The following is a 13763-nucleotide window of genomic DNA, read 5'->3' as shown; positions in this document are numbered from 1 at the left end:
TAGTATAGAGCTGTTATAATATTTATTATGCCCCCCCTCTGCAACGAACGGGTAATTACCTAGCAAATGGATTAGGAAGTAGAGGCTGGTCGAGCTGTCCGAGAATTACGAGCGGGACTCGGCGATAACCTTGATTTACCCCCCTTAATAATAATAATAATAATAATAATTTTTTATATTAGTAATAATCTATACTTTTTTATATACCTACCTACTTTTCACAAAGGATGACAAATTGTGTCGATGGCTGGACGTGAAAATAAAAGAAAAATAAAGGCCCTCTGTGTGTTGGATATTTGTATGTTTTTGATCAACGAGGCGAGATAGTGCGAGGGTGGCATTCAAAGGAAGGAGAGAAAGCGAGTACCATTATTATTTGATTTGGAATGTTTTTTGGTGGCCTGTGCAAATTTCGAAAATTGCTTCAACTTCCCAATAATGCCTAGGTATAGAAGATTTAGAAATTACACCCTTAAAAACAGATGGAGGAAGTAGTCGTCAATTAGGTTTTACTTCACTCTGATTTATTCATGGATGATGTAATTAGAACTGTCATACAATAATCATACCCATAGTGTATTGCTGACGTGCATTTTTGCTACGCCTCGTGTCTCCCTACCGCCGTCGAGTGTTACCGTTCAGGGTGTTTTTGTGCCATGCCGTTGGATGTTTTCATAAAGATGTCAATTATGTTTTCTGTTGCAACGCACCGGTATATGTCCTAGTATGTATTACCTCTGTTTCGAAATATAAGTCGTTGTGGAGTTCAGTTTACACTCCCCCGACAACTTATATTTCGGAACGAAGTGAGTAGATAATAAACAAAACTGTCTTTTTTTACACGCACCGGCGGGAGGAAGAACCCAGGTGCAGCCCAGTCTAGCGGCCTGGCCCAAAAACCAATCATCTCCTATCCTCAAATCCCACGGCCACCGGATAACACAGCCACGCCCCCTCCTATCTGCCCGTTCCTCATTCCCAGCAGAGGCAGAAGAGAATGGCGTCCTTGGTCCAGCACGTCGCGGGGCTCGCGTGCCCACCGCTCTCCGGCGCGTCGCGCCGCCCCGGGGCGCCGATGCGGCCGTCCGCGCTGGTCTGCGGGACGTACGTGCTGAGCAAGGATGAGAAGGAGCGGGAGCGGATGCGCACGCTGTTCGACGAGGCCTCCGAGCGCTGCCGCACTGCGCCCATGGAGGGCATCACCTTCTCCCCCGAGGACCTCGAATCCGCCGTCGAGACCACCGACATCGACACTGACATTGGCTCACTCGTAATCTCCCCCTCTCTTGTTCCTGCTCGCTCGTTTCATGGTGAACAGATAATTGGTGCTCAACTGCATATCGCTAGTAGGGGATTGGGATAGTAGGTCGCGTGTATTGCTTATACAGTTGCTTATAGATTTTCGTTTAATTAGCTTTAGATCGCTCATAAGTTTATTTAGTACCGAAGACGTGTCATATTTCTTACTGCTTGTGGTTTTTCAGGTTTTCATTTTGTACTAACGTTGACTGTGCTATGTTTCTCATGTTCCTGTAAAATGTTACCCCCGTAGCTTCGAATAGAATGTTCAAGTGAACTAGAATGGGTTTGCCGTATTAGTTGCCCATTTCCTTTATCGTTTTTGTTTTTTGAGGGGCGAGTGGTACTACAATGTAATGTAGAACGACAGCACCATTACTGTTTGTTCAATGCTTTCCGAAGGAACGTAATAAAGCTATATTCTTACATCAAATGGAAATATAATTGAAATTCCTGAGTTGTGGGACCCTGGAGCAACTTAAAGATTGGCCAATTCAGTTAATTCTGATCTGACACAATACTTTGAGCAACTGACTGATTGCTGCGTGTTTTTCTAAATTAGGTCCCCTCCAATTAGGTCTGTGATATTGAATTAAGCAGATCCAGCGGATTATTAAATTACCGTATTACAGTGAACAGTCTGCTTTGCATATTGTTGTGTGACACATGCACATGGACACAAAATGCAGTTGTCATAGCTGCTGGATTTATTTATTTTCGAACGCGCCTGGAATCATGCCTTTGAATTAAAAAGGTGCTAGGTACGCACAAACGACCTGTTTAATATGAGCATTGTACACACTAATGACGAGGGGAGGAAGAGCTGCTGGATTTGCAGCTCTCCATTACTATTTTTAGTTTGGTGCCAACAATTCTATTATTATCTCCTTTTTTACATGTGGTACTTCTCTGTTATTTGTGCAACACACTACGTTTTGGGCATGCTGGAGCTGAAAGTATAAGGTTTCTTAATTAGCTTGATAAATTTTGTATCACACTGTTCCTGACATCTAAAAAAATATCTTGCATGCTTGTGATGACTACAGATTAAAGGGACAGTATTCATGACCACTTCAAATGGTGCATTTATTGACATCCAATCAAAGGCTACTGCTTTTTTGCCTATAGATGAGGCATGCCTTCTCGATATTGACAATATAGAGGAGGCAGGCATCCGGCCGGGTTTAGTGGAGCAGTTCATGATAATTGATGAGAACCCAAATGATGAAACTTTGATTCTGAGCTTACAATCAATTCAGCAAGACCTTGCTTGGGAAAGGTGCAGGCAGCTTCAGGCAGAGGATGTTGTTATCACGGGTAAAGTGAGTAAAATACTTGCAGAAGGACCTATATCCATGCTATAACCATTGTCCCCTAATCGTTGAATAACTTCTCCTGTAGAAATTATTATAAACTAAATATTTAGAAAGCATTGCCTCTTCCTGCCCCTTGTTTGTGTTAATTAAATCAGACTTTGCCTTTTTGAATGTCTGCCTGGCAACAGCAGCCATTGTTCTTTAGAAAATGAATGTCAGTTCAGTGGGTCTTTATGGTGTAGATTCACTTTGTATATGACCTCGGTTAATAATCCCAATGTTCATGCTGCTGTTAACTTAGGATGGCTTTCTTACCAAGTAGTTATCATGTGTTCATTGGATTGTAATGATTTTGCTAGTTTGTTCATGTGTGACTGCTAATGAATTTATGAAGTTTAGAGCAGTCATTTTATGAAAGCATGTCAATGGATAGCTTTTGTCAACAGCTTTCCTGATTTCTGTTGTTGTTTCTGCAAGTTCCGTTATCCTTTGTCCGGCCCACATGTCTGTATGTCGTTACTTTGATATGCACGACTCATGCCACCTTAGATACTGTGGTACTGTTTTTTTGTTTTTTGGGGTGAAATTGCAGCACTGATCTAGTCTAGGCAGCTTTATTCATGTGCTCAGGTTGCAATGTTGCCCTGCAGGTAATTGGTGGTAACAAAGGAGGTGTGGTGGCTCTTGTGGAGGGCCTTAAGGCATTTGTTCCATTTTCACAAGTGTCATCGGTTGGTTCACAGTCCTATAGTCCTATTACAAAACTTTGTTATATCCTATGGTTTTGTTGCTGCATGAGCTGTCTTTTACCAATTTGATCCTGATATACTGTGGGTTGAGTTTTGGGCTGCTCCATCCTTAGACTAGCTGCTCACTATTTCCCTAACTGTTGCTTGACCTTGATCAGAAAACAACTGCTGAAGAGCTGCTTGACAAAGAGCTACCTCTGAAGTTTGTGGAGGTCGACGAGGAACAAGGCAGGCTTGTCCTCAGTAATCGCAAGGCAATGGCCGACAGCCAAGCCCAGCTTGGTATTGGTTCAGTTGTTTTGGGAACTGTTGAAAGCCTAAAACCTTATGGTGCCTTTATCGATATCGGTGGAATCAATGGACTTCTGCATGTCAGCCAAATTAGTCATGACCGTGTTGCAGATATCTCGACAGTTCTTCAACCAGGAGATACCCTCAAGGTAATGCCGTTATCTTACTTGTAAATTATGCCAATTTGCTGTTTCTATAGCTAAGGCTGGAAGACTTTCTTTGTTATTAGGTTATGATACTAAGCCATGACCGTGAAAGGGGCCGGGTTAGCCTTTCTACAAAGAAGCTTGAGCCAACGCCTGGTGACATGATTCGTAACCCAAAGCTGGTTTTCGAAAAGGTAAGTAATGCGGGCAATACCTTTTCACCAGAATATGCCGTAACAGACAAACTGACATGCTGGTTTACTATGCCCAAATTAGGCTGATGAGATGGCGCAGATATTCAGGCAGAGAATAGCTCAAGCAGAGGCAATGGCTCGTGCTGACATGTTAAGATTCCAGCCAGAGGTACCGCTATAACCATTATGTGACGACTCTGCACCGTCGTGATGCAGTTTACACAACTTTTTTCATACACTAGAGTAACATATGACTGAAATAATTTGTCTGTCTTCCTGTGTCACCTCTTAACAGAGTGGATTGTCTCTCAGTTCAGAGGGTATCTTAGGTCCATTGTCATCAGACACAGCACAGGAGGAAGGGCTACCCGAGGACGAATAGGTGCAATAGCAAGAATGCATCTGATTCCAGAGATGCCCGGTAGTCCATCTTTGTGTGAATGCACGATCGTATCATATTCAGATAATTTCCCCTCGTCAACTTGCGCTTGTATCATTGTGTATGAAGTATAAGGTGCTGAAAAACGGCGGAAAAGAAATTCAAGTTGTACCCCTTTGGCAAAGCCATCAATCCATTTCGTGCAGAAAAGGGTGTGCGTGTACAGTCAGTCACCCCAAAAGGGCTGGCTTAAGCGCACATTGGCCACAACCCCATTAAAGCATTAACAGCACATCGTCTTCATACATATTTGTGTCCATAAAAGAGCATTGCTGCTGCTGCTGCTTCACCAAAAGAGTGCCAGAAAGAAACAAGAGATGGAAGCATATCCACTTTCGTAACTTCGGAGGTTGACAAATGAAGATGGATAACCCTCTTTTATGCAGCAAGTTGCGCCTGCCTGGAGCCACAGGAATAGCTATTGAAATGGAACTTAAAACCGTCTGCTTGTGTGTGTGTGTCCCCCTTTCCCATTCTGTTCAAACATGTCAAGCTGCCAAACCTCACAGGTTTCACTGATAGCGCCCTCCACTATTTTTCACATGCAAAACATCAAATGCTCTTTTCTTCTCCCTACAGCTAGCTAGCCAAACCTCACAGATCATGCCGTCAACTCTGCTCAGTAGTTTTCTTCAGAACGCCTTCACATTTCGCCGCCCCTGCGGTTCATATCGATCCGGTTCGAATAACCGGGATCGCGCTGCTCAATCACGCGTGCTGATTGCTGAACCATCTAATTAAGCATCTGTAGGATGACCTGAGGATGGAGTTCCGCTACCGAACTTATTAGTTCCCTAGTGTCAGTCCCTTTCCCCAGTGTGCATGCATCTTTCTGAAATCCGTGTACCCACTGCAAATTACTAACCCAGTTTTTCAGTAGGATGAGTTAAGTGCTTTCCCCCCGGCATGCATGGTATCTTCAGGTGGACCAACTGTTCATGCACATTGGCCGATCGCGCGCCGCCGGTGCGTCGTCGATCGGCCTCCGCCGTGAGTGGGGATTGGAATTTTCACCCTTGGCGTGCAACTTGCAGCACACACACGCACGAGGAAGTCGACGACGACGCAGAACCAACGCAGAAAGCAATAGAGCTCGCTCGATCTGTCGTCTCCGCACAGATCGCAATGGAGCTGCGTCAGGTAAGCCATGCACATCAGCTTGAGAACCCGCATGTCTCGTCCTCCGTGGCCTCGTCAGGGGTCACTGGCTAATGGCTTGGGCATATTTGGCGTTTTTTTTACGTACGGACCACATTGACGCCTTGCTGATAATTAGCATTCAGACAAATGGAGGGCACATTGACCTGCAGCTATCGAGGCGATCCAAGAGGAGGATTAGGTATCATGGCATGATAAGATGACACATGCACCATCGATCAGGATCAGATCGCCATGGAGATATATTTGCAATTGCAGCACAGTCCACGCAAGGAACCGATCACGTCCACACATGCATGCACTCTCGATTTGTTACTTGCCGTCCCTTCTTTTCCTCCCACATTTCAGCATGCATGCTCATCTCATGGATCATACGTTGCTCTTCAAAAGGGGGGACGCAGGAGTCAGTCGAGCTGCCGAATTCCACAGCGGAAACCGGCTCACCCGGACAAGTACGTGCTTGGTGAGACTAATGTAAAGGAAAGAGAAGCGAGGAATTCTTTTTGGTTGCTGTCACCTTTTTAACTCGAATGTCAAACAACATACATACGCACTGGTGGTCGATTGGGCGCAGCGCGAGTGCCCATGGATCCGTCGCCGTCGATGGCTTTCTGCCCCCACTAACCGATACAGACCCATACACAGGTAGATATACACATACGACGCGCTGCCACATTTTCTCGGCCGGATCGGAGTTGAACACCACGATCGCGGCCGCCGGCGCAGGTCAATTCCTGGCCATATCTTACCGGCCGTATCATTGCTGGCGGTATGCGAGCCACACACCTACGTTACTGTGTACAGGCGGATATATGGATGGACAGGGACATGTAGATAGATTGGTGATCACCACGACGACGACTCTGAACGACGACGAAGACTATGTACGTATGTCGTGAGAGCTACTGCACATGGAGAGCAGCGGCGGCAACCAACTTTGCAGCGCCTAGCCCGACCTTTCTGTCTAATTCTCGCTCGTATGGATTTTTTTTTTCTCAAATACCCATAAGCATGCGCACCATCACATTAAAGAAAGAACGGCCTTCACGCACATCCAATCACGGAGCCAGAAACTGAATATAAAGAGAGCCAAACATGTTATATAATGTTAGATGGGGCGAAATCACCTAAATCTAGCTAATTTTGCCTGACTAATGAAGGATTAGAAGAACATATAATTGTATTTGTTGGAGCATAGGGGGGACAAGGCTCATGCCAACACCCCCTGCCTCCCCCACTATACACACCCACCCTACCTACTATGATACATGCTACCCTAGTCCAACCTCATGCCAATGACGATGAGGCAAGCCACAGAGCAACCAACCCGCGTCACAACCAACGTCGAGACCTCTATAACTAGACCAAAACCTAAAGCCAACACAAACCAACGTATCGCCACCCATTTGCGCCAAGAGGGAGTCGGCAAATGAACGGCAGAGCCTGAGCGAACCTAGGAAGGGTGTCTTTGAGAGAGCGCCGGCGATAGCTACATGGCACCCAGGATGACCACGCCCAGAACAGCGGCCGACTATGACTCAAGCCCACCATCGAGACTCCTCGAGCAACAAGACAACGCCTTCAAGAAGGAAACGACGCTATGCCGCCGCCGCCGCCTGGTCTGATGGCCGGACTAGAGGTTTCCCTTGAGCTCGAGGAAGGGAGCTAGATCAGGGCCAAAACAACTCCTCCAGGGAGGGAACGGCGCCCACGGGCGTTGCCGTTGTCGGCCTCTTCGACGCATGGATTTCTCCTCACCAAGATCATGGAACCCAACACCCACCGGAGTTGCGCGAGCAGGTCAACCACCTGTAACGCCCTCGATGCGGCTATATCTCCCACGTGTCGAAGCACGACTTAGAGGCATAACCGCATTAAAAGCAATGTCGCAAGTGAGGTAATCTTCACACAACCCATGTAATACATAAGGGATAAAGATACATAGTTGGCTTACAATCGCCACTTCACACAAATACAAGAATAAAGCATTACATCAACCAGTTACAATTAAGGCCCGACTACAGAGCCAAAATAAAAGAAGACTACCCCAAAAGCTACACAGATCCCCGATCGTCCCGACTCGGCTCCACTACTGATCAACTAAAACAAAACAACACAAAGGACAAGATCTTCATCGAGCTCCTCCTTGAGCTTGGTTGCGTCACCTGCTCGGGAACATCGGCACCTGCAAACTGGTTTTGGAAGTATCTGTGAGTCACAGGGACTCAGCAATCTCACACCCTCGCGATCAAGACTATTTAAGCTTATAGGTAAGGCAAGGTATATATGTGGAGCTGCTGCAAGCGACTAGCATATATGGTGGCTAACATACGCAAAAGAGAGCGAGAAGAGAAGGCAAAGCACGTTCGAGAAATCTATGATCAAGAAGTGATCCTAAAATAACCTACGTCAAGCATAACTCCAACACCGTGTTCACTTCCCGGACTCCGCCGGAAAGAGACCATCACGGTTACATACGCGGGTTGATGCATTTTAATTAAGGTCAACTTCAGGTTTTCTACAACCGGACATTAACAAATTCCCATCTGCCCATAACCGTGGGCACGGCTTTCGAAAATTCAAATCCCTGCAGGGGTGTCCCAACTTAGCCCATAACAAGCTCTCACGGTCAACGAAGGATATTCCTTCTAGCGGGAAGACCCGATCAGACTCGGAATCCCAGTTACAAGACATTTCGACAAGGTAAAACTAAACCAGCAACACCGCCCGAATGTGCCGACAAATCCCGATCGGAGCTGCACATATCTCTTTCTCAGGGCACATTCAGATTGTCCAAGGTACGGGTAGGCCAGCCCAGAGTTGCCCCTGGTGGCCACCGGCAGCTGACAGGTTGGACCAACACTCAGAGGAGCACTGGCCCGGGGGGGTTAAAATAATGATGACCCTCAGGAGCGCGACTCCCAAGGGAAAAGAAAAGGCTAGGTGGCGAATGGTAAAACCAATGTTGGGCATTGCTGGAGGAGTTTTATTCGAGGCGAACTATTAAGGGGTTCCCATTATTACCCAACCGCGTAAGGAACGCAAAATCCGGGAACATAACACCGGTATGACGGAAACTAGGGCGGCAAGAGTGGAACAAAACACCAGGCATAAGGCCGAGCCTTCCACCCTTTACCAAGCATATAGATGCATTAATTAAATAAGATATATTGTGATATCCCAACAAGTAAACATGTTCCAACAAGGAACAACATCTCCATGTTCCAACAAGGAACAAACTTCAATCTTCACCTGCAACTAACAACGCTATAAGAGGGGCTGAGCAAAGCGGTAACATAGCCAAACAACGGTTTGCTAGGACAAGGTGGGTTAGAGGCTTGGTTCAACAATATGGGAGGCATGATAAGCAAGTGGTAGGTATCGCAGCATAGGCATAGAAAAAGAGCGAGCATGTAGTAAGCAAAGATAGAAGTGATTTCGAGGGTATGATCATCTTGCCTGAAATCCCGCAAGGGAAAAGAACGAGTCCATGAAGAAGACAAACAGACGTAGATGAACGGATCCTCACAACACGACGTTATCGGAACCAACCCAAAGAAGCAACACCGGAAAGAAACAAACAATCATGGTAAACAACCACTACAACAACATGGCACGATGCGCAAACAAGTATGATGCATGTCCGGTTTAATGAGGCATGGCATGACAAAGTGCACAAACAATCCTACAAATTAAGTGGAGCTCATTATGCAACGGAGTTGCATATTGAAGAAAACACCACATGACTTATTTAGTTCTCTCTCGTTTATGTACCCAACAAGATTAAATGTTGTTAGCATGGCAAGAGGGTGAAGCAAAGTAAAACTACCTATCTAGTCAAGTTTAAATGCGGCCGGAAGCAACGAACAACAATTCTGGTAAATCCCCATATGCATATATTAGGTTTGGTACTGTTCTGCCCTAAACATAATTTTAGAGTTGTTAAGCATGCAAAGTGAAGCCACCATGTTAAACTAGGCATTTTTCCACCCCATTTACATATAAAGATTATTTAAAACCGAGCTACGGTTATTAAGTTATGAAATAAATCATTTTAGCAAGTTATTGAAGCAAATTTAAACAAACAGCATTTTAAACATGTTAAACATGGATGAAAGTTGGATATTATTAAACTAGATGAAATTCTAAGCAAGTTTCATATATAAAGTTTTTTAATCCGGTGCACGGATGATGAGTTATTAAATGCACGAACATGGAGGGTTTTTCTGCATATCTGCCAAACCCTGGTTAATTAGCAAATTCGGTCGCGGAAAGAAAAAACAGGCGCTCGGGCCGAAACTGCTGGGCGCTGGGGCGCTCACCATGGGCCAAAACGGGCCGTTGGAGGGGAAATAGCCCACGCGGCCAGAGGCGTGGAGCAGACCGGTGTGGGAAGGCGGCCCAAGGCCTGGCTTGGAGGTAGATCGGGCGCGTGCGGTCAAGTGCGCACGACCGTTGACCTGAGCGGAAGCTACAGTTCATCAGGGAGGAACAGGACGGCAACGCGGCATGAAGCAGAACGGCGGCGAGCAGGCGATGGAGGCGGCAGCGGGTCTCGGCGCGGCAACGGCGAACTATCGTCGCCGAGATCCGAGGCGGCAGGTCGAGGCATCGACGGATCCGAGCGGTTCCAGGCGCAGGGAAAACTTGGCGTCGGTCAATGCAGGGGAACGACAGCGCTCGTCTTCGGAAACAGGGAGGCAAGGGCGCGTCGGCGCGGCTGGTCCGAGGCACGGGCACGGGTCCTAGGACAGAGGCCATGTCCGGCGGATCCCTGGTGGCGATGCGCGGCTTGGGACTTGCGGCGGAGCTCCTGTGGCACTTCATGGCGATGGATCGAACAAAAGGTTCCTGAGAGAGAGAGGAGATGTGAGATGAGAGAGAAAGAGAAGCAAGAGGGGAAAGGAGCAGGGCTGTCAGGACTCATCTCCGACGAGGGTCGGGCGGTTGGATGGATCTCAGAGGAGCCGGGGTTGGCTCGATGGAGGATTCGAGGGAGTGTGGGTGGCGGCTGGAGATTGGGCAGCGCGGATCCCCAAGAAGATAGTGGCGGCGGTGGACACGGAATGGGTGGGACAAGATCCCTAATTTCTAGGGTTGCCCACTATTTATATTACAAAGGATTAGGATAGAGGCTATCTCGTCCCTCCGATCACAATCGGACGATCGCGAATAAAATAGCTAGGGAGCCCAAATAAGAAAACGGAGACGTTTTGTAGATGTTTGGGGATGATCCGGACACAAAGGTGGCGATAGTCCGGGTTGGGTTCGGGTAAGTTTCGGACACACGCGAGGGGTCGATGCACTGTGCAGAGAGGGTTTCGGGGTCTGGCGGTTGACAGCGGACTGTGCAAAAGGGCTCGAGCTGAGAGAAGAGAAGAGAGAGAGAGAGACCCGACGGCTGTTTCCGGAGACCGAACACGTCCGACGTTTTGACCGGCTATAATGCCGCTATAGTTTAACAGTTGGGGCATCAAGCGATCTCCTAATGCGATGAAACTTGACAGGCGGTCTATCTACACTATAATAAGACCACACGTCAAATCTCATCGCATTCCGAGAACATTTTCCCTCCACTTATAAAATAATATTTCGGACGTGCGCGGGCGCGTGCAAGTGTGTCTGGGCTCAGAACGGACAACGGAAGGAACGGGGAGAACCTGGTCGGATGCAAGTTTTGAAAACATGATGATGCAATGCACATGATGACATGATGAAATGCAACACGCAAGCAAATGACATGGCAACGTCGGCGAATAACTGGAGGACACCTGGCACATCGGTCTCGGGGCGTCACACCACCGCATTAGGAAGAGTAGCAGTTCGCATCACAGTAGCCTCCACTACCAAGCCGGCCAGATCCGCCCGGATCGAATCGAGCCCACACCATCTCCACCTCGTCGGAGAACGACAACACGCACCAGGCAGGCCGGGGCAGAGCCGGAGCTATCCATGCCGGACTTGGTGGCGCCCACACCCTACCGTCCACGCCGACCCCCTTCCACCTCGCCACATCCACCGCCAACCACCAGCACGCGACCGGAGTAGGGGGAAGCCAGGCACCGCGCCACGGCCAGGGGAAGCATCGCCGCGCCCCGCACGGGATCTGACTCCGGATCCAACAGCCTAGATCAGGCCCACTCCACGCTGCCGCGCAGCCATGACCCAGCGCAGGCCCAGCCGCCGAGAAAGGGCTGTTGGGGAACGCAGTATTTCAATTTTTTTCCTACGGTCATGCAAGATCTATCTAGGATATGCATAGCAACGAGACGGGAGAGTGTGTCCACGTACCCTCGTAGACCGAAAGCGGAAGCGTTTAGTAACGCGGTTGATGTAGTCGAACGTCTTCATGATCCAACCGATCCAAGTACTGAACGTACGACACCTTCGTGTTAGCACGATGGCGTCCCTTGAGTTCTTGATCCAGTTGAGGACGAGGGAGAGTTCCGTCAGCACGACGGCGTGGCGACGATGATGATGAAGTTACCGGCGCAGGGCTGCACCTAAGCACTACAACGATATGACCGAGGTGTTGAACTGTGGAGGGGGCACCGCACACGGCTAAGAGATTGTCTGTTGTGCTTTGGGGTGCCCCCATGCCCACGTATATAAAGGAGGGGAAGGAGGAGGCCGGCCAAGGGGGGGCGCCATAGGGGAGTCCAACTAGCTAGGATTCCCAATCAATCCTAGTTTGAGTCCCCTTCCTTTTCCAAGAGGGGGAGAGAGGGAATGAGGAGGAGAGGGAGAAGGAAAGAGGGGGGCGCCGCCCCCTCCTAGTCCAATTCGGACTTGCCATGGGGGGCGGCCACCCCTTCCAGCCCTTCTCTCCTTTCCACTAAAGCCCATTAAGGCCCAATACTTCCCCGGGGGTTCCGGTAACCTCCATGTACTCCAAAAATACCCGAATCACTTCGGAACCATTCCGGCGTCCGGATATAACCTTCCGGTATGTCGATCTTTACCTCTCGACCATTTCGGGACTCCTCGTCATGTCCATGATCTCATCCGGGACTTCTAACAAACTTCGGTCATCAAATCACATAACTCATAATACAAATCGTCATCGAATGTTAAGTGTGCGGACCCTATAGGTTCGAGAACTATGTAGACATGACCGAGACACATCTCCGGTCAATAACCAATAGCGAAACTTGGATGCTCATATTGGCTCCTACATATTCTACGAAGATCTTTATCGGTCAAACCGCATAACAACATACGTTATTCCCTTTGTCATTGGTATGTTACTTGCCCGAGATTCGATCGTCGGTATCCTCATACCTAGTTCAATCTCGTTACCGGCAAGTCTCTTTACTCGTTCCGTAATGCATCATCCTGTAGCTAACTCATTAGTCACATTGCTTGCAAGGCTTATAGTGATGTGCATTACCGAGAGGGCCCAGAGATACCTCTTCGATACACGAGTGACAAATCCTAATCTTGATCTATGCCAACTCAACAAACACCATCGGAGACACATGTAGAGCATCTTTATAATCACCCAGCTACGTTGTGGTGTTTGATAGCACAGAAGGTGTTCCTCCGGTATACCGGAATTGTATAATCTCATAGTCAGAGGAATATGTATAAGTCATGAAGAAAGCAATAGCAATAAAACTAAATGATCATTATGCTAAGCTAATGGATGGGTCTTGTCCATCACATCATTTATCAAATGACAACACATGCCTATGGTCAGGAAACTTAACTATATTTGATTAAAGAGCTAGTCGAGTAGAGGCATACTAGGGACACTCTGTTTGTCTATGTATTCACACATGTACTAAGTTTTCGGTTAATACAATTCTAGCATGAATAATAAACATTTATCATGATATAAGGAAATATAAATAACAACTTTATTATTGCTTCTAGGGCATATTTCCTTCAAGGGAGCCTCCCCATGAGCCGCACGAGCCGCCCGACGCTGGACTACCGCACCGCCGCGCACCACCGGAACCACCAACCACCGCGAGATCCGCCGACGTCCACTGAGAGAACGGAACGGAAAGGAAACTCCCCGCCACCACCCTCCCAGGGCACTCACGGCTTCGCCGGCGCCCCCTCCGGTGGCGGCGCAGCGAGGGAGGGGGTGGGAGTAGTCCTGGCGGCACGGCTAGGGTTCCCCCAGTGTCACCAGAGGAGGGCGACACTGCGGGGGGGGGGGGTAT

At 48.1% G+C, this 13763-nt stretch overlaps 1 protein-coding gene across 1 annotated transcript; it reads left to right on the top strand.

The window, feature by feature from the left end:
- Positions 1-932: 932 nt before the first annotated feature.
- On the top strand, positions 933-4566 carry LOC125551874 (30S ribosomal protein S1, chloroplastic). The gene is made up of 7 exons (XM_048715255.1): positions 933-1270; positions 2346-2621; positions 3266-3346; positions 3523-3804; positions 3885-3995; positions 4078-4164; positions 4291-4566. The coding sequence occupies exons 1-7, from the start codon at positions 998-1000 to the stop codon at positions 4375-4377; spliced, it is 1197 nt and encodes a 398-aa protein (XP_048571212.1). The 5' UTR covers positions 933-997; the 3' UTR covers positions 4378-4566.
- The last annotated feature ends 9197 nt before the right edge of the window (positions 4567-13763 follow it).

The sequence above is a fragment of the Triticum urartu genome, chromosome 4, assembly GCF_003073215.2.
Source record: "Triticum urartu cultivar G1812 chromosome 4, Tu2.1, whole genome shotgun sequence".
Taxonomy (NCBI): Eukaryota; Viridiplantae; Streptophyta; class Magnoliopsida; order Poales; family Poaceae; genus Triticum; species Triticum urartu.
The sequence above is the reverse complement of the archived record's forward strand: the minus strand, read 5'-3'. Positions and strand labels throughout refer to the sequence as shown.

What these genes read in the sequence shown, in the direction of transcription:
- LOC125551874 (XM_048715255.1), top strand. Translation starts at nt 998, where the DNA reads ATGGCGTCCTTGGTCCAGCACGTCGCGGGGCTCGCGTGCCCACCGCTC. An exon ending in AACCAGGAGATACCCTCAAG is followed by an intron (nt 3,805 to 3,884) that starts GTAATGCCGTTA and finishes CTTTGTTATTAG; the next exon opens with GTTATGATACTAAGCCATGA. An exon ending in CAAAGCTGGTTTTCGAAAAG is followed by an intron (nt 3,996 to 4,077) that starts GTAAGTAATGCG and finishes TGCCCAAATTAG; the next exon opens with GCTGATGAGATGGCGCAGAT.